Source organism: Felis catus, chromosome B4, assembly GCF_018350175.1.
Source record: "Felis catus isolate Fca126 chromosome B4, F.catus_Fca126_mat1.0, whole genome shotgun sequence".
NCBI lineage: Eukaryota > Metazoa > Chordata > Mammalia > Carnivora > Felidae > Felis > Felis catus.
Window position 1 is genome coordinate 93,800,001 of NC_058374.1, and position 18,990 is coordinate 93,818,990.

General features: G+C 41.9%; 1 protein-coding gene, 1 long non-coding RNA gene and 1 pseudogene across 6 annotated transcripts in view; 1 reads left to right on the top strand and 2 right to left on the bottom strand.

The window, feature by feature from the left end:
* Window positions 1-2,333, bottom strand: part of CPM (carboxypeptidase M) — an 84,860-nt gene extending 82,527 nt beyond the window's left edge. Inside the window, exons 1-2 of one of the 5 annotated variants that reach the window (XM_045062057.1) lie at window positions 2,312-2,333; window positions 1,524-1,686 (exon numbers count right to left, since the gene is read on the bottom strand). In XM_045062057.1, the coding sequence (XP_044917992.1) occupies window positions 1,524-1,683 (160 nt within the window). In that variant the 5' untranslated portion in view covers window positions 1,684-1,686; window positions 2,312-2,333. Of the gene's footprint in view, window positions 1-1,523; window positions 1,687-1,850; window positions 1,878-2,019; window positions 2,148-2,221; window positions 2,244-2,311 lie in introns of those variants that run through there. The other 4 variants (XM_045062056.1, XM_023257219.2, XM_023257218.2 and 1 more) reach the window with 4 other exon arrangements.
* Window positions 2,196-17,869, top strand: LOC109501658. Its single transcript, XR_002159871.3, has 3 exons — window positions 2,196-2,607; window positions 3,165-3,257; window positions 17,745-17,869. It is a non-coding gene; the product is annotated as an uncharacterized LOC109501658 (long non-coding RNA).
* Window positions 12,815-12,942, bottom strand: LOC111561605 (annotated as a pseudogene).
* Window positions 17,870-18,990: the final 1,121 nt, after the last annotated feature.

The following is an 18,990-nucleotide window of genomic DNA, read 5'->3' on the forward strand; positions in this document are numbered from 1 at the left end:
ATTTCTCACACATCCAACCTCTGTAATTTTGGATTATAGAGCAATACAGAGTAATCCTGGCACCAACTCTTTGGCAATGTTGTTTGAAAACAAAGGTACCATTGCGCACATGACCCAGGATTTTTATTTTGCATTGCGGATAAGTAAATTTGTATGCCAGGTCTTCTTTAATATAAAAACCATGACTTTTTTTTTTTAAATGATTGAAAATATGGTAATTAAAAGACACTCCTTGGCTCAAAAGCTCAGAGCTAAAATCTAGGTAGAGTTTCAACACACCTTCTAAAGAGTGGAGATCCAAACTGCATACACTTGACAAAACTTTTTATTTAAATATTAAACTTTCGGGGCGCCTGGGTGGCGCAGTCGGTTAAGCGTCCGACTTCAGCCAGGTCACGATCTCGCGGTCCGTGAGTTCGAGCCCCGCGTCAGGCTCTGGGCTGATGGCTCAGAGCCTGGAGCCTGTTTCCGATGCTGTGTCTCCCTCTCTGCCCCTCCCCCGTCTCTCTCTGTCCCAAAAATAAATAAATGTTGAAAAAAAAATAAATATTAAACTTTCAGGTAATCTCTTTAGAGGTACCAAAATAAAAAGAAGATTAAGAAATAATGTTTGTTAAAAGTATTTGCCTTCTCCCCAAAATATCTAAGCCTTTAAGTAGAACAATCTGAATGCCAATCCTGGTTATAAAATCTACCACCTGGTGATCTTGAGCAAAATAATATCTCTGATTTAAATTTCCTGTCTGTAAAAATGAGGTTTAATATGTAGTTATATATTTATATTTAATATAGCTTCTAAATTAATTAAATGATAAACGTGAAAATGCCTGTCCCAATCATTGCTAACGTTTATTAACCAGCAATCGTTTTATTCAAATGGATAATTTTAAAACAGTCTCTGATCAGTGTCAGAGCCTTTTTTTTTTTTTTTTTTGCATAACTTTAAGCCATTGGGCTAATTACACATGACACAAATCTTACCTACTCTTTAACATTAAAAGAAACTTGTAGAAATGATATTTCTGCATCATTTTAAGTCACAGGGCTAATTACGAATGACAGAAATCTCACCAACAGAAATTAGTTTAGCTTAAAAGAGACTGGGGAAAAAAATGATACTAACAGTCCAAATCATATTTAAAGAAGCCAACAAAAAGGGAAAGCCGCGATGGCTAAACGGTGACTTTCCTGACAGAAGTTTATCTACCAAGAAAAAAAAAATACACATCCCAAGCAACCAGCGCAAGAGCGCAAAAAGAACGCCGTTAACGCGTAGGACGCAATGACACTGAATGACAGCAGAGACGTTTAGTAAAATTCAGGTCTTCCTACTATCGCCCTGACAAAATAACACAAGACAACACAACACACAAAAGCAGAAAACGACCAACAAGCAAGGCACCGGTCTACCCGCTTGGAGCTCCCCTGAGCAGCTTCAGGGAAAGGGGACAGGAAGCTAAGGCAGACTTAATGAATGAAAGCGAGGACCGGGAGTTTGGGAAAGCGCACGAGATGGACCCTACCTTTCACAGATTTCCCAATACTGTGTAAGCGAGTGATAGAACTGTAGTTTTGGGCCACATTCTTCAAAAACTCTTCCATCCCCTTCTGGTGGTGGTAGCCGAAATCCAGCGCAGCTACCGAAGGCAGCAGCAGCCCCAGCCAGAGGCGGGCGAAGTCCATTTTCTAGAGATGAATAAAAATAACAAAGCTGAGAACAGATAAAAAGGGGGGGGGGGGGTGAGGGGAAGAGGTTGTGGGCGTCACTAGCTCGGATCAGCACGCCTAATGTCAAGTCTCCTGACACTACGGCTCCCGGCTTCCAAGGAGGTAAAAGTTGGAAGCAGCACCTTCGGGAGTTGGTGCAAACCGAGCACGGGCAGCCCGAGTGCCCTCCATGCCGCCGCCGCCGCCGCCTCCCGCCCCTCCCTCTCCTTCTCTCCCTCTCCTCCCGGAGTCGTCGCCGGCCGGCCAGCAGCTGCGGCAGCTGCGCGGGGCTCCGCACGCCCTGAACCTCACCCCTGCCCAGGCGCGCACCTCCACCCGCCGCCGGCAGGCACTCGGGGCCCGACATTATAGCCGGCCGGGGGACGGGCGCAACCCGGGCCCCGCCCCCGAGGCCTGACTGACGTCCCGCCGGCCCACTCAGGAGAAGCGTGGGTCCCTCCTGGGCGGGGCCGAGCGGCGCGGCGCGGCCCGGGCGGCTCAGCGCCCTTCGCACCTGGGCAAACCCGGCCGGCGCGCTTCGGGGTCCCGGGGCTGCGTCGGCACGTGCGGGTGGGCGGTGGAGCGCGGCGGAAGGCCAAGTCACCTGTCGCGGTCCCAGGTTTTACCAGCGCCCTGGATTGGAAGCGTGTCCTCTCCTGGGCCACAGCTCAAACGAGGGGCCCGCGGGCGGTTGGCTGTCTCCTGCTGCTGTGAGTTTGCAGCCGTTAAGAGCTGGGCCCGTGGCCCACCTGGAGCCAAGGGATGTGGCCAGAGCTCCACGTGGCTCTTACCGGCCTCTATTGCGTGAGCCCTAGGGGGCCGCGCTCCCAGCTGTGTCAGGCTCCCCAGCCATGCTCTGAGGACTAGGGACGCGTGGGAATTGAAGACAGAAGAACGCAGGTGTGTACAAGTTTTAAACTGCCAAGTGTAGAGTACAAGAAAATTTCCGACAAGTTATTTGGTGGAGGAGATTGACTACGTGAAATTTACAACTGGACATCACGTGGAAGGAAGCAAAGCCATTATTTGTAAATCCACCACTCCCTTCACCATTACTCCCTAGGCCAAGTTCAGTCCCCTCTTCCTGAAATGCTTCTCTCTGGAAGAACAGGGTGGTCTACATTTGCACTAGGGATAACAAAGAGTTCACCAAAACAGACAGGTGGTTCGTGGTGTGGGCAAAGACCTCACACACCTGCCACACATTACCTTTGAAAGTAATTGGAGATTGGTGTCAGGGGTCCAGCGAATACAAAAAGCTTGAAAACCACTGCGTTGGGAATAACGTTCCTCTTTAACAGATTAAAAATAGTAGTGCCCCACTCAAGACTGATTGGACAGAATTTCTCTCGGTAAGGCCCTGGAAAGGATATTTTCTAAAAGTGCCTTGAGTGAATCAAATATGCGGTCAGGAACTGAAAACCGCTATTGATTTGCCTGCCTCTTCTTTGTTGCAGATAGAGATACTATTGTAGAATCCGGCTCTTAGGAACAATGAGGCCTCCTGTGATTCCCAGGCCGCAGGGCGGAGACACACAAAACCTAAGACTGTAAGCCGCGCACAATTTGGGTCTCAATCACTTGCTCTGACTCTCAGAGGTTGTGTCAACCCACTGTGCCTTAGTTTCCCGGTCTGTAAAACGGAAATAATATTTGTACCTACCTAACTGAAGTTGGCAGGCGCATTATAAGAACTGTGAGGTGTTTATTCAGTAATCTAGTTTGATTCTTAAGTCTTTAAATAGACTCTGGGGCACCTGGGGGGCTCAGTCTGTTAAACCCCTGACTCTTGATTTTGGCTCAGGTCATGATCTCACAGTTGTGGGATGGAACCCTCCTCTGGCTCATCACTGGGAGTGGAACCTACTTGGGATTCTCTCTGCCCCTCTCCCATGCATGTGTCTGAGTGCGTGATCTCCCTCCCTCTCTCCCTCTCTCAAAAAACAAACAAAAAACAAAAAAAAAGAAACCAGATTTCTAAGAGTTGGAAAATCTTAATACAACATTGTTGGGGTTTTGAGTGGATTTTTTTTTTAAGTTTATTTATTTTTGAGAGAGACAGAGACAGCATGAGCAGGGGAGGGGCAGAGAGAGAGAGAGAGGGAGAGAGAGAATCCCAAGCGGGCTCTGAGCTGCCAGCGGGGAGCCCTATATGGGTCTCCAACTCACGAAACAGGAGGAGGGGCAGAGAGAGGAGAGAATCCCAAGCAGGCTCTGTGCTGTCAGCGTAGTGCCCCCTCTACCCCGAGGGCTCGATCTCAAGAACCACAAGGTCAAGACCTGAGCGGAAATCAAGAATCGGTTGCTCAACTGACTGAGCCACCCAGGTGCCCCCAGAGGTGATCTTTCTAAGCATGACATCACTAACAGTAAAACCACAATAAAAAGACTGATAATTTGACAGCATAAAAAATGTATACTTTCTGTAAAGGAAAACTCACATAATGTTACCAGAAAAATTACAAACTGGAAGAAATAATTACTAGCTCTTACAAAATCAAGAGTGGACAAAAGACATTTAATTTGCAGCTCACAAAAGCAGTAATACAAATGGCCAATAAACATAGTGAAAGTTACTAACCTGCTTAGCAAATCAAATAATTTACAAATTAAAAGGGCAAAGTAGTATTATGTTTTACTTTTCACTAGGAGAGATTTAATGTTTATTTATTTTTGAGAAAGAGAGAGGGAGAGAGAGAGTGTGAGCGGGGTAGGGGAAGAAAGAGGGAGGCAGAGGATCTGAAGCAGGCTCTGTGCTATGAGCACAAAGCCTGATGCAAGGCTTGAACTCACGACAGTGAGTTCATGACCTGAGCATAAATCAAGAGTCGGCTGCTTAACTGACTGAGCCCCCAGGTGTCCCATCACTAACAAAGAGTTAAAAGATTAATAGTTTTTGGACAAAATCTGAGGAAATGTCATTTTTGCTGTTTAAATGGTACTATAAATTGATACAACACTTCTGGAGGACTATCTGGCAATAGACATCAACATTAAAATATGTTATTCCTGGGGTGCCTAGGTGGCTCAGTCGGTTAGGTGTCTGACTCTTGATTTCGGCACAAGTCCTGAGTTTCCAGTTCGTGAGTTCGAGCCCCATGTTGGGCTCTGTGCTGACAGCACAGAACCTGATTGGGAATCTCTCTTTCCCTCTCTCTTCCCCTCCCCTGCTTGTGTACTTGCTCTCTCCCTCTGTCTAAAACATAAAGAAATAGGGGCGCCTAGGTGGCTCAATGGGTTGAGTGTCCCACCTCGACTCGGGTCATGATCTCGCGGTTCGTGAGTTCGAGCCCTGCGTCAGGCTCTGTGCTGACAGCCTGGAGTCTGCTTCAGATTCTGTGTCTCCCTCTCTCTCTGCCTCTCCCCTGCTTGAGCTCTTTCTCTCTCTCTCTCACAAAAATAAAGAGTAAAAAATATATATTTAAAAAAAGTAAAAAATAATAAACTAAAAAAAAAAAGTATGTTCTTCCTTTCTAGGAATTTAAGCTATACAGGTAATTCGAAGAAGTGCTGAGTTTATATATGTTAGGATCTTTATTAGCACCACTGTTTTTAATTATGAAAAAGTAGATAAATGTAAATGTCAAATCATAGCAGATTGATTATGTTAGTGGTTCTCAACTGCAGCAATATTGCCCACAGAAGGCATTTGGCAATAGCTGGAAACAATTTTGACCATCATGACTAGGGGGCTAGTCCTACTGGCATCTAGAGAGTAGAGGGCAGGGATGCTGTAAAACATCCTACGATGCACGGTACAACGCCTTCAATAAATTATCTGGCCCAAATGTCAATAGTGCTGAGGTTGTGACACCCTGGCCTAGATAAAGAATATTATAGTCATAATATAAATTATTTTTCAGCCATAATAATGGTGATGTAGATTTGTGTTTATTGCCATGGAAAGATAAATCACTGAGTGGCAAAAATCAGATTATAAAAGCAAAATGTATAGTAAGATCCCATCTCAGAAAATAAACAAAAAAAACTATTCCTAACAAAAAGTTGAAAAGGTTACAAAAATGCCGTGTGGTATGCCCTGGATTGCAGTGTTTTGATTCTCTCTTTTGAATCTTTGTATTTTCTGAAAGAATTTTCTAGCAAACATGTGTTACTTCTTTTAATCAGAAAAACAAGACATTTTTATCTGAAAGCAGACCAGAGCGAGAAACACAGGAACATCAGAGGTGAACAGTTCCGAATGAACACGGTACCTAACATTTCTTTGAACTGTGGGCACCTAGGTGGCTCAGTCGGTTAAGCATCCAACTTTCTCTCAGGTCATGATCTCACACATGGTTTGTCTGTTGGAGCCCCAGCTAGGAGCCTGGAGCCTGCTTCGGATACTGTGTTTCCCTCTTCTTTCTGCCCCTCCCCTGCTTACACTCTGTCTCTCTCTTTCAAAAATAAATAAACATTTAAAAATATTTAAAAAAAAAGATTTCTTTGGACTAAATTACAGAACTGAAGAAGGCACTGGAAATGGGATATGAAGGAATTGAAAAGCAGGGATGGTAGATCAGTGTTGTTCAAAGACGCTGAAGTCCCCTGGGTTAGTGGCAGGAATTGGAACAGAAAAACTATAGCTAGGGGCTAAATACCTCAACTGAGGTCAACAAGAATGAGAAGAGAAGTGTAACTAGACTTTGTGATCTTTAAGCTTTCTTTTTTTCTTCTTTCAAAAGTTTCATAAGAAAATATGAACAACATAAAAGAAATTTTTTTTGAAACCTACAAGTTCCACTTACCCAGAAAAAAACCATTCTTAAAATAAATTTAGGTATCAAGCAGTCCTCTAATGTTGCATAGTTGTTTCTATTTCACTATAATATAAAGCACACTCAAAAACATTCTTAGAGCTAAATCTTTGAGCACATCCTTATCTTCTCAGGGTCAATACTTAGATAAGCAATTGCTAGGTAAAAGAGCATGTACATTTTTAAGATGTGTAAATATGCAGCCACATTATATTCCTAGAAAATGCCAAAAGTATAATTTCAAAATGTTAAAAAATAATTCTCATACAAATACAGTTAGACACAAATCAAGTTTTTAACTCACTATTGAGAAAACCAGCAGTAAACAAAGCTGATTTAAAGAAAGGTAAGAGAAGGACATCTGAGTGGCTCCGTTGGTTAAGCGTCTGACTCTTGATTTTGGCTCACACCATGATCTCATGGTTCCTGGGATCAGGCCCAGCATTGGGCTCCACACTTGCAGAGGGGGCTTGCTTGGGATTCTCTCTCTCTGCCCCTCCTCCACTCCTTCTCTCCTCTCTCTCAAAATAAATACACTTAAAAGAAGATAAGAGAAATAATGTGTATACATCAGTATAAAAAAATACTGAAGTCATTCTAAATTACTGCTAAATTAAATATAAATCTGATTAATGTCATATAGTACAATAACCTATAACCTTTGGTGCTGTCTTCTTTACAAAACAGAAATTATTATAATCTTACTAATTTTCTACAAGCTAATACCTTAATTTCTTTTTTTAAAGACAATTTTTAGCTTGTGTCTATTAAAGAAATCAAATTGATAATTAATAACCTTCCGAAATAGTAAGTGGGCCCAAGTGGGTTTAACCATGAATTCTACCAAACATTTAAAGAAGAAATTATTCCAATTCTCTACAAACTCTTTCAAAGGATAGAAGCGGAGGGAACACTTCCTAACTCATTCTATGAGGTTAAAGACGTTGAAAGAACACTATAGGTCAATCTCTTTCATGAATATAGATGCAGAAATACTCAACAAAATATTATTAGATCAAATCCAAAGAAGTATGAAAAGAATTATACGTCATGATCAATAGGATTTATCCTTGTTAGGCAAGCCTAGTTGAACATTCAAAAATCAATTAATGTAATCCATCACATCAAGGGACTAAAAAAAGAAAAACCACATGATCATATCAATAGATGCGGAAAAAGCATTTGACAAAATCCAACACCCATCCATGATAAAAAGTTTCAGTAAACTAGGAATAGAGGGAAACTTTCTCAACTTGATAAAGACCATCTACAAAATAGCCTATAACACATCATTCTCAATGGTGAGAAACTCAAAGAGTTTTTACTACGATGAGGAACAAGGCAAGGATATCCCCTCCCACTACTCATTTTCAACATTATACTAGAAGTCCTTGCTAATGCAATAAGGAGGGGGAAAAAAAAAAGCAAAGGCATACAATTGGGAAGGAGATATAAAACTGTCTTTAAAAAACATGGATCTGGACACCTTATACCCTTTAAAAAAATTCATTCAAAATGGGTCATAAACCTAAATGTAACACTTACAAGGCTATAAAGCTCCTAGAAGAGAACATAGAAGAAAGCCTAGATGATCTTAGGTGTGGTGATACCTTTTGAGATACGACACCAAAGACAGGAATCATGAAAAAAAAGAAAGAAAGAAAGAAAGAAAGAAAGAAAGAAAGAAAGAAAGAAAGAAAGAAAGAAAGAAGGAAAGAAAGAAAGAAAGAAAAAAGAAAAGGTGGACTTAATTAAAATGAAAAACTTTTATTTGGCAAAAAGACAATATCAAGAGAACTAGAAGACAAGCCACGGGTTGAAAGAAATTATTTGCAAATACACATCCAATAAAGGACTGTTACCCAAAACATACAAAGAACTCCTAAAACTCAACAATAAGAAAATGGACCAATTGAAAAATGGGCCAAAGACCTCAAGAGACACTTCTCCAAAGATCTACAGATGGCAAATAGGTGTATGAAAAGATGCTCCCCCATCATATGTCATCAGGGAAATGAAAATGAAAATAACAATAAGATACCACTATACACCTATCAGAATGGCCAACATCTGAAACTCTGAAACACCAAATGCTGGTGAAACACCAAATGCTGTGGAACAACAGGAACTGCTGATGGAAATGCAAAATGGTAGAGCCACTTTGGAAGACAGTTTGGCGGTTTCCTACAAAACTAAACAAATTCTTACCATACAATCCAGCAATCCTGCTCCTTGATACTTACCCAAATGAGATAAGAATTTATGTCCACACAAAAACCTGCCCTAGGATGTTTATAAAAGTTTTGTTCATAATTGCCGAACTTGACAACAACTGAGACGTCTTTCAGTAATGAACGGATAAATAGATGGTAATACAATCCACCAATGGAATGATATGCACTGCTAAAAAGAGATGAGGTATTAAACCATGATAAGATATGGATGAACCTTAAGTGCATATTACTAAGAAAAAGAAGCCAATCTGAAAAGACTACATACTATATGAGTCCAACTGTATGACATTCTGGAAAAGGCAAAACTATGGGGACAATAAAAAGATCAGTAGTTGCCCAGATGGAAAGGTTGTGAATGGGCAGAGCACAGAGGATTTTTAGGGCAGTGATGGTGATAGATATATGTCATTATACATTTGTCCATAGTCACAGAATGTACAACAACATAGGTGAACCCTAAGATAAACTATGGGCTTGGGGTGATTATGATGGGTCAACATGGGTTCAGCGTTGATGAAAAATGTCCCATTTTAGTGAGTGATGCTAATAATGCGAGAGGCTATGCATACGAAGGGGTAGGGAGTACGGATTTCTTAAGAGAACTTCCATAAGTCTAAATGGCATAAAGCCAAGACACAATTACCGTTAACTTAAGTGGAAGATTTTTTTAGCATTCTCAGTCCCAAAAGATAACCTCTCTTTTCTGATATCTTAGGACACATATTGTTACTGGATGCACAAAATAAATCAAGATAAAGCATAGATGCTCACAGACACAGTTTAAAGCCACGGAGCCTTGATGCAGAGATGCTGAATGTAGTGAGTTTGGTGGGGTCACTCTTGCTGCTTGAGGTGCACACTGTCTCTATAATGGCTTGCTGCGAAGCAAACACTGAAGGCTAATTTTACTTTTCACCTTTTTCTGAAAAAGTAAAAATCGGAAACAGATACTAATGTAAGGCTTTTGTAAAAGCAAAGTGGTATGATACAAATTTTTGAAAAGCAGGGGTTACCTGTATATGGGAAATCTCTGTACCTCCTTTTCATTTATTTATTTTTCTTTTAAATTTTTTTTTAATGTTTATTTATTTTTGAGACAGAGAGAGACAGAGCATGAACGGGGGAGGGTCAGAGAGAGGGAGACACAGAATGTGAAACAGGCTCCAGGCTCTGAGCTGTCAGCACAGAGCCTGACACGGGGCTCGAACTCACGGACCGCGAGATCGTGACCTGAGCCACCCAGGCGCCCCCCTCCTTTTCATTTTTATCGTAAACTGAAAGCTGCTCTAAAAATTGCCTTCAAAAAGACAAATTTTCTTGAAACTTCTCATGTAAAATGATGTCTTATACTAATGCCACTCACTGATTCTTTCCACTGCCTGCTGCTTCCAATATATCTAAGAAGGATTGGGTATTTATATGAAGTCTGACTCTTCTGGTACCTCTCCACACTACACCTACCTCTTGCAAAGTAGCTCCCTCGAATCAGATCTATCTCTCCACCAAAATTGGATTTGTTAGTACTTGATAAACACAAAAGAAGAAATGACATTATGATTGAAAGTAGAATTAAAAGATTATTATTTTTAGCCAAGGGTATGGAAGTTGTTAGTGAAAAGCTAGATGGTTTCCATTAAAGTCCAAGATTTGATCCTTCCTCTAGACTAGCAAGGAGTGATATCTAAACAGTGGGACCCAGAAATTTAAAGAACACAGCTTAACTCAAGCATCCTGTTTAAAACAAGAATTCTATAGTCTGTGTTGTACATATTTTTGTTTTGTTCCCCCCCCTTTTTTTTTTAGAATTGTACATCTTGTTAATAAGCATTTCTGTAGGAATGGTGATTGTGTTTTCTATATGCTATGTATATAGCTATCTATATAAGATACTATCTATAGTATCCATCAAAATCCAAGCAAAGTAGTTCTTTTATCTTGGATGTGCAACTATAAATATGTTAGCATTCCTTTAGGAGATTCATAAAGAATTTATGATAAAATTCTAAATCCTAGAATTCTTGATGGCACACAGAAAGAAATAAAAGGATTGGAGGCACCTGGGTGGCTGAGTTGATTAAGCACCCAACTCTTGGTTTCGGCTCAGGTCATGATCTCGCGGTTTGTGAAATCAAGCCCCGCATTATGCTCTGTGCTGACAGCGTGAAGCCTGCTTGGGATTCTCTCTCCCTCTCTCTCTGCTCTTCCCCCACTTAATGCATGTTTCCTCTCAGAATAAATAAATAAACATTAAAAAAAAACGGAAATGAAAGGATTGAAAAATACTATTAAAATCACTAAAAAGCACAGCATAGTTCCTGGAAGAGTATGACAATATATAACATGACTGTAATGTAAAGGCATCTGCCATTATCACATTTTTTCATGTATCACTGTGGGAGTAAGCCCATTTGCAGCTCTGCCCCACTCTCTTGGTTTCTTCCTTTCATCCATTCATTCCTTTATGAAATATTTATTGCTTACTCTGTGCTAGGCACTGGGACATTGCCTAGGGATTACAACTGTGAACAAGACAGGCCAAATCCTTGCCCTCATGTAGCTTACATTCTGTAAGAGCCAAAATTCTCCAGTAGAGAGCATCATGTGTTCTCAGAAACCTGTGATCTTTCTTGGGAGCCAATCTGATATTACTTTCTGACTCTTACTTACATCTTCTTCTTGGTGGTTTTGGCCACATTCTACACTACACAGCATGACCTTCCTTGCTCAACATTTTCTATATCTACTAACAGTGAAGCAGAATTACACTTTAATCAGATCAAAGTTTGATCCAACACTCCAGTATGTCCTAACATACCACTTGAGAACCACTGTCAGGAAAAATCTACAAGTATGAAATTTAATTTATTTCAGAAAGATGCCTCTAGAGTGAGTGAAGAATCATGTTATATTTTTTTGTTTCCTCCATGGCATGCTTAGTACATGCTTGCTGATTTATAAATGTTACTCTAGAAAGGATATAATATCAATATATTATACATAATAAGCAACATAGTAAATTACTAAAAGCTATGTCTGTGGAGCCAGACTGCTCATATTTAAACCCTACCTTTATCACTTGCTATGTGGCCTTGAGCATGTTACTTAACTTCTGTTTTCACATCCTTATCTATAAGATGAGGCTAATCATGGTATTGATCTTACAGGGTTATAGGGAATTCACAGGGTTGCATATATTAAATGAGTTACTATAAGCTAAGCGCTTACAACCAACAGTGGCATATTGTAAATGCTTTATAAGCCCCAAACTAAAACTGCTGTCATTATTATTACCACCTGGTGAAAATGACCAAAACAGGAAGGAACACAAGGCCTAGTATATGTTTCTGTTTCTCTTTTATTTCTACATACCAGCTTCTTCCAACATACTGCCAACAGTGGAATAGATCTTTATCAATTGTGATAATTTACTGTCTGGGAGCAGTTGTTGGGACAGTGACTTTTTCTCTTAAAAGCATGGTCTTTGAATATAAAAGTGGTACTCGCTTTGCCTGCTATACTCTATGTATATGATAGATTTGAGAGAAAGCTTCCCGGGTTTAATATAAGGCAAATTTCCAAAGCCAAGATGGTAACATTTAGCATTTAATTGGTCATTAGATTGTGTAGGTATCAAACCATCTGATATAAGGGCAGATGATAAATGTACTCTTATCTCTCAGGAAACAGTGTAATCACTGAATTCTGACTTCTCTACTTGTATGAAATGTTAAGAAATAGCTATATTTTAACTATTTTTTTTTAAACCTATATATTTGCGGGGCACTTGAGTGGCTCAGTCGGTTAAGTGCCTGACTCCTGACTTCGGCTCAGGTCATGATCTCATGGTTTATGGGTTCGAGGCCCGCGTTGGGCTCTGTGCTGACAGAGCTGCCTGCTTGGGATCCTTTCTCTCCCCCTCTCTCTCTCTGCCTCTCCCCTGCTCTTTCTCTCTAAATAAATAAGCTTAAAAATTAAAATAAAATAGAATAAAATAAAATACCTGTATATTTGAGAAACAACCCCCCCCCTCAACTTTGTTAATATCCCATACCTGCCGTGAAAAGAAATGGGGTGGGGGTGAGGAGAAAGAAAGGAAAAAAAAAAGATGTATATATACTAGAATGACAAAGAAGAGACTATTTGAATATAGTTGAAACTTGTGAGTTTCATCTATGTAGTGGCCTCTTTTAAACTGATAAGAACAGATACTACATTTGATCTTAGCCAAAAGGCCAAGAAGCAATAGAGGCCACTTTTAGACAATAGGCTTGAGCAAGGGAAATTTGATCAAAGCAGAAGAGCCTAAAGTGACCCCAACCCCTTGGCTGAACACAGGCCCTTCAGGCAACCCACCTCAAAATATCTCAAGGGCCTAACTAACAAATGGGCTATTTATAACCAGGCACAGTTAACAAAAAAAGGGAAAATTCCGTACATCGCCACACTTCCTCACCTTCCCCCTTTAAAAACAGCCCCCACCCACTGCCTTATAGCAGACAGCCTCTCTTGAGTCCTGCCCGCTGCTCCCTTGAGGTGTATTCAGTAAACTTCTAGCCCCTTTGTTCTGCCTCGGAAGAATTCTTTTCACCACCCAACACCAGCTTCCACCCCACATTTAGGGGCCTCATCAGAAGAGACACCATATTTAGACACCACCATCTAATCCTTTACTTTTCGGTGTTTCTTTTGGAAACAGCCTAAATCTTGTCCACTCAACAATGGAGTCCACAAAATCAAATTATAAATATAGTTAGACAACCTTCAAAACAACCCTCCTGTCTTCTCGTGATTAATTGATTCATTCAGTGTGTCAGTAATTAATTGATTGAACATTTAGCAATATGCTAAGCACTGGAAATGCCACGGTGGAAAGGAGAAACAGCCTTCACTTCAATAGAGTGCATATTCTATTGGGGAAGACTCAGTGATAAACAACCACTCAATGACTCTTTTGATATGCATTGCAAACCAGGAAATTACAGGATGTTGTGACACAGACTAACAGAAGGTGCTAATTGGGTTGGGGTGGGCCTGAGTGCAGGTCAGAGAAGGCTTCTTGAAGGTGTGTCTGTGTAAGTTGAAACCCGAAGGAGAAATGGAAGATCCAGGCAGAGACAATTGTATGCTTTATTTTACATGCTCATGTAATTTTTATTACATTTCTTCACACACATCAGAAACAATAGTGAGATAATGGTAGCTGTTTTGTTTTGGGAAGCAAATTATGCTCAGAGACTGAGTTTGTCTTTGTCAGCAATGAATACAGGTTTGCTGTGGGAATTTCACAACCTGTAGCGTACAGGATAATGTGTCTTAACAAACTAACAAAGACACAACATACCCCGAACCAGTTACAGATTAATCACATAAGTCCAGGCAAGGGGAGAAGAAGGGAATAAAGTCCACATGTAGTTGAGGTATACTTTTTCTAAAAAAGTTCTTTAAATGTTTACTTTTGAGAGAGAGAGAAAAAGAGAGAGCGCGAGTGCAAGCAGGGGAGGGGTGGAGAGAGGGAGACAATTCAAAGCAGGCTCCAGGCTCTGAGCTGTCAGCACAGAGCCCAATGAGGGGGGGTCTCGAATCCAGGGACCGTGAGATCATGACCTAACCCAAAGTCGGACGCTTAACTGACTGAGCCACCAGGCGCCCCTAAATGGAGCTGAGGTGTACTTTTATACGAGTTGGTACTCAGGCCACAGCACAGCTTTCAACACTGTTAGAAGAGTAGCTTTTACCAGGTAGTAGCTAATTGCCTCAAGGTCTCCAGGAGAGTGATTTAGATCAGAAAAGTGTCACCTCGCCCAGAACAAACACTCTCTCAGTCCTCACAAACTCTTGGTATTTATAGTCAAAATGTCTTCTTGCTATAGTCGTTTCTTTGTGTGCTTTTATTGATAAGCCCCCAGCGGGGCCCAGAGCTCCTAAAACGTTTGGAAATTCCTAAGTGGTGAGAGTTTAAAGGTGTCTCTTGTTATGTTAATGAAGTGATTTGGGGACTACACCTAAAGAAGGGGCTGGTTGCCGGGAGAACCAAACACGAGATTAGAGGGTTGGAACTTTCAGTCCCCACCCCCTTGGTTGGAGGAACAGAGAGGGGGCTTGGAGGCTGAATCAATAACCAATGAGCAGTGATTCAATCAACCATGAACGTACAAAGTAATGAATGTGTAAAACCCCAAAAGTATGGGGTTTGGATAGGTTCCTGGTTGGTGAGCACGTGGCGATTCAGGGAGAGTGGCAAGCTTGGAACACTGCTTTGGGAGAGCCAATGCAGCTGGGACAGCCACTCCCAAGTACAGTTTTCGGGAAGTCCTATCATAACTAGGCATGAGATCAGACAGCTGACCTAGGCAAAGCCCCTCCCCCCTCTCCACTCCAGAATTATAGAATGCGGTTGGCATGGAAGTAATCACTGAGGGCATTAAGATACCACACAATGTTATGTACTATATTCATGTTGTAAATATTGAGTTTCAGGAGTGGACAGTAAAGCAACCAGGAGAGGGAGTGAATGCAGATTTGTATGGGTCAGGGCAGCGTACCAGCCCCCAAGTAGCAACCCAGGCACATGGTGGCTTCCCCTGCTGACTCACCGGGTTGGGGTTGGCAGTAGCTGGGCCCTCAGCTCCTGAGATCCTCCCGGATCTCTGCCTTCAGCCTCTGTGACCCCAGGGCCAGGTGTGGTGTGTTTACCCCAGAAAAAGGTGCCTACTGCTCCTAGAAATCATCCTCACGTGGATGTTGGAGGTTTGGAGGCAGGCAGATACTAGTGTGGGTTCCAGCTGGTCCCCGCAGGGCTCCAGGCTGTCCTTGCTTTCCCGACTATCTTCCCCGACTATCTGCCCAGCAGACTGCAGGCCCAGCACCAGATGCAGAAGCCATAGCATTACATAGACCATTTAATGAGCTCCAACAATTACTCTTTCAAGGTCTAATTCTTTAAAACAATTTTTTAATGTTTGTTATTTATTTTTGAGAGAGAGAGAGACAGAGCACGATCAAGGTCTAATTCTTAAAACAAGTCCCTCACTATCACTTCCGGTGGTTCTACTTCTGTGAACTAGACTTTAAGATCTGACAACCTGATGGAACCACTTCCAACTGTGTGACCTTAGGAAACTTAATCAAACTCTCTGAGCCTCCTTTACCCATCTGTTAACTGAGAACACTAATCCTTTCTTTCTAGAATTGTTGTGAGATTATAAATGAAAATCACTTGGGGTGCCTGGGTAGGTGGGTCAGTTAAGCATCCGACTTTGGCTCAGGTCATGATCTTCTGGTCCGTGGGTTCGAGCCCTGCCTTGGGTTCTGTGCTGACAGCTCAAAGCCTGTAGCCTGCTTCGGATTCTGTGTCTCCTTCTCTCTCCACCCCTCCCTCACTCACGCTCTCTCTCTCTTAAAAATTAAAAAAAAAAAAAAGAAAAAAGAAAAAGAAAAAGAAATGTCACAGTTGAAGAGAACTGTTACCTTCTGTTCCCTCAGATCCACATCAGTGGAGTCCAAGTGAGTCCAAGGTCCCTCTCATCTAACATTAGATGTACTTGGGAGGAGAAAGAACTTGACCAAAAGCTGGTCAACCAGCACCAGGGTAAGGCCCAGGTGGGAGTCAGGCCTGAGCTTGCTTTGCCCTGCAAGCTAGTTTTTACCAGCTCCCACCTCTGGGACTGAACAGAATTTGGGGGACCCACTGCAAAATGAAGACGTGAGGTTCCTTGTTCCAAGATTGGTAAGAACTTCAAGATGGGGAAAGCAAGAGCCCCTAGTGACTGTGCAGGTCCCACACCCATGAAACTGGTTCCATTTCTCTCCCCTCTTCCGAACACACACCTGGGACATTTCTGAGACACCAGCTGAAGAGAGGGAGAAGAGAGAGAAAGAGAGAGATGGCTCTTTCCTCAGTTTGTCCTATTTATAGTCTTTTCACACCTCCCAAGGGCTTTGTGGTCTCTGAATGGTTGGGAGGAGGGTGGACAGGACAGATTCCACAGAGGTTCCATTTTGTCAATTAATTCTGCAGGTGTCCTTGATGCCGGCCTCAGTTTCCCCATCAAAGTAGGTAGGAAGGCAAACCATTTGTGGCTACCCGTGTCCACCTCTGTGCTTACAGATGGGTCAGAAGAAAACGAGGCTTCAGCTCTGCTCCCTGTGTTATATCCTAGTCTATTTGCATGATTGTTGAAGGTGGATGGTTGATCATCTTCATCCAACATTTATAGGTGACCTAACCCAAACTGCCATTTCTCAAGAAGATAAGGTCAGGCAGGGGAGGTAGGTGCTAGTTCATTGAAAACAGCTTTCTCTGCAAGTTGTCACTGTGGGACCCAGCCCAGGACATTGATACACATTGTCCCTACAGAATATTTGGCTTAATGTTAGATAAGAACTCGAGGCAGTATGCTTCATGTGATTGGGCAATTAAGAGCCTTCTTCAGCATATATATCCTTTCTCTTTTCCCTTTATTATTTTGTTTACAGGTTTTTGCAAGTTTTTATTTATTTTTGAGAGCGAGAGACCATGCACACACATGCACATGAGCGGGGGAAGGGCAGTGAGAGAGGCAGACAGAGGATCTTAAGCAGGCTCTACCCAGACAGCAGAGAGCCCGATGCAGGGCTGGAACACAAGAATGGTGAGATCATGCCCTGAGCTGAAGGCAGACGCTTAACTGACTGAGCCACCCAGGTGCCCCTCTTTTCTCTTTAAAGGATCTCCTTATGTGGTCAAAAATCTCACAGAAACTCAAAATGGGTTAAGGATACAAACGTGAGACCTGAAACCATAAAAGTCCTAGAAGAGAGCATGGGTAGTAATTTCTCTGACATTGGCTGCAGCAACATTTTTCTAGATAGGTCCTCTCAGGCAAAGGAAAAAAAGCAAAACTAAGTTACTGGGAGCTCCTGGGTGGGCCCCTTAGAAGGTGAGGATATTAAGAGATGGGGTCTTTGGGAAGTACTTAGGTCATGAGAGTAGAGCCCTCATGAATGTGGTTAATGTTCTTATAATAGAGACCCCACAAAGCTCCCTACCCTCTTTGGCCATTTGCAGATACAGCAAGCCCAAGACAGCTGTCTATGAAGCGGGAAGCTCTCACCAAACACCAAATCTGCCAGCTCAGTGATTCTGAACTTCTCATTCTCCAGAACTGTGAAAAAACTTCTGTTTATAAGTGAGCCGGTATTTTGGTATTTTGTTATCACAGCCTGAACAGACTAAAACAAGTGCCTTCTATGTCTAGGTGTTGAGTTATAATAGCAATCCAGATAGACTCAGTGCCTGCCCCCATTGTAGTGGCAGCCTGGGGACAGGAGAGTTCTTGCTAGCTTTTTCAAGGCAAGACCTGCTTATGACGCATCCTTGTGTCTCTGTCAGCAGTGATCACAGCCCCTTCCCTTTACCATCTGCTCAACAAAAACAGTTGTTGAATTAAATGTCACTTTGTGACTAGTGAAATAAGTCTGTCAGAACCCCACACAAATATTTTGCTTGTTGTGGGATTAGTTATAATATGAATGCCTTAACCATAGAAGTCAATCCCATGTGTTTCCATGGTAGTTTTGTTAGTATTACAACAGAGAAATTTATCAGGCATAGGTTATTCCCAGTCATGTTTTCTATTTTTGTTAGCCTTTTTACAATTGCTTTTATTAGCTATTCCTTCATGATGTCTTGGAGAACTACCCTATAAAATTATTAATGCTGGTTATTTAGGAGTTCTTTCAGGGCATTGCAAGATTTATGGGCTAGGTAGGTGGCAATGAAAACTTCACAGCATTTTTTGGTTGCATATTTTACGTGTGCCACATAGTTTAGAAAAACAAAACAAAACAAACTTTAAGAACATTATATGCTCCTAGCCAGCACAGCTTTAGGGGTGTTGCCCAAACTTGAAGGGTATGGCATATATATTTCTTCAGTCTCCTCACTCTGTTCCTATCACTCTGAAACTGCTCTGTCAAGGTTGCCAAAGACCTCCAATGGCCACTTCTCAATCTCAGTGGCTTCTTTGCTGACTTCTCTTCTTATCCTCTAAGTGGTGGCGTTCTTGACTCCTCATCTTCTCTGTTTACCCTCTCTCTAGACAATCTCATCCAGCCCCATGGCTTAAACTTCCATCTATATGCCAATGACCCCCAAATTTAAATTTTTATCCCTGACCTCTCCTCTGTGCTCCAGACTTACATGTGTAAATGCTCACTTGGCAATTCTACTCACATGTCTAATAGGCATCTTGAACTCAACCTTTTTTTAAAGATCTGACTCTTGATTTCCCCCTTTCCACCTGTTTTACCAA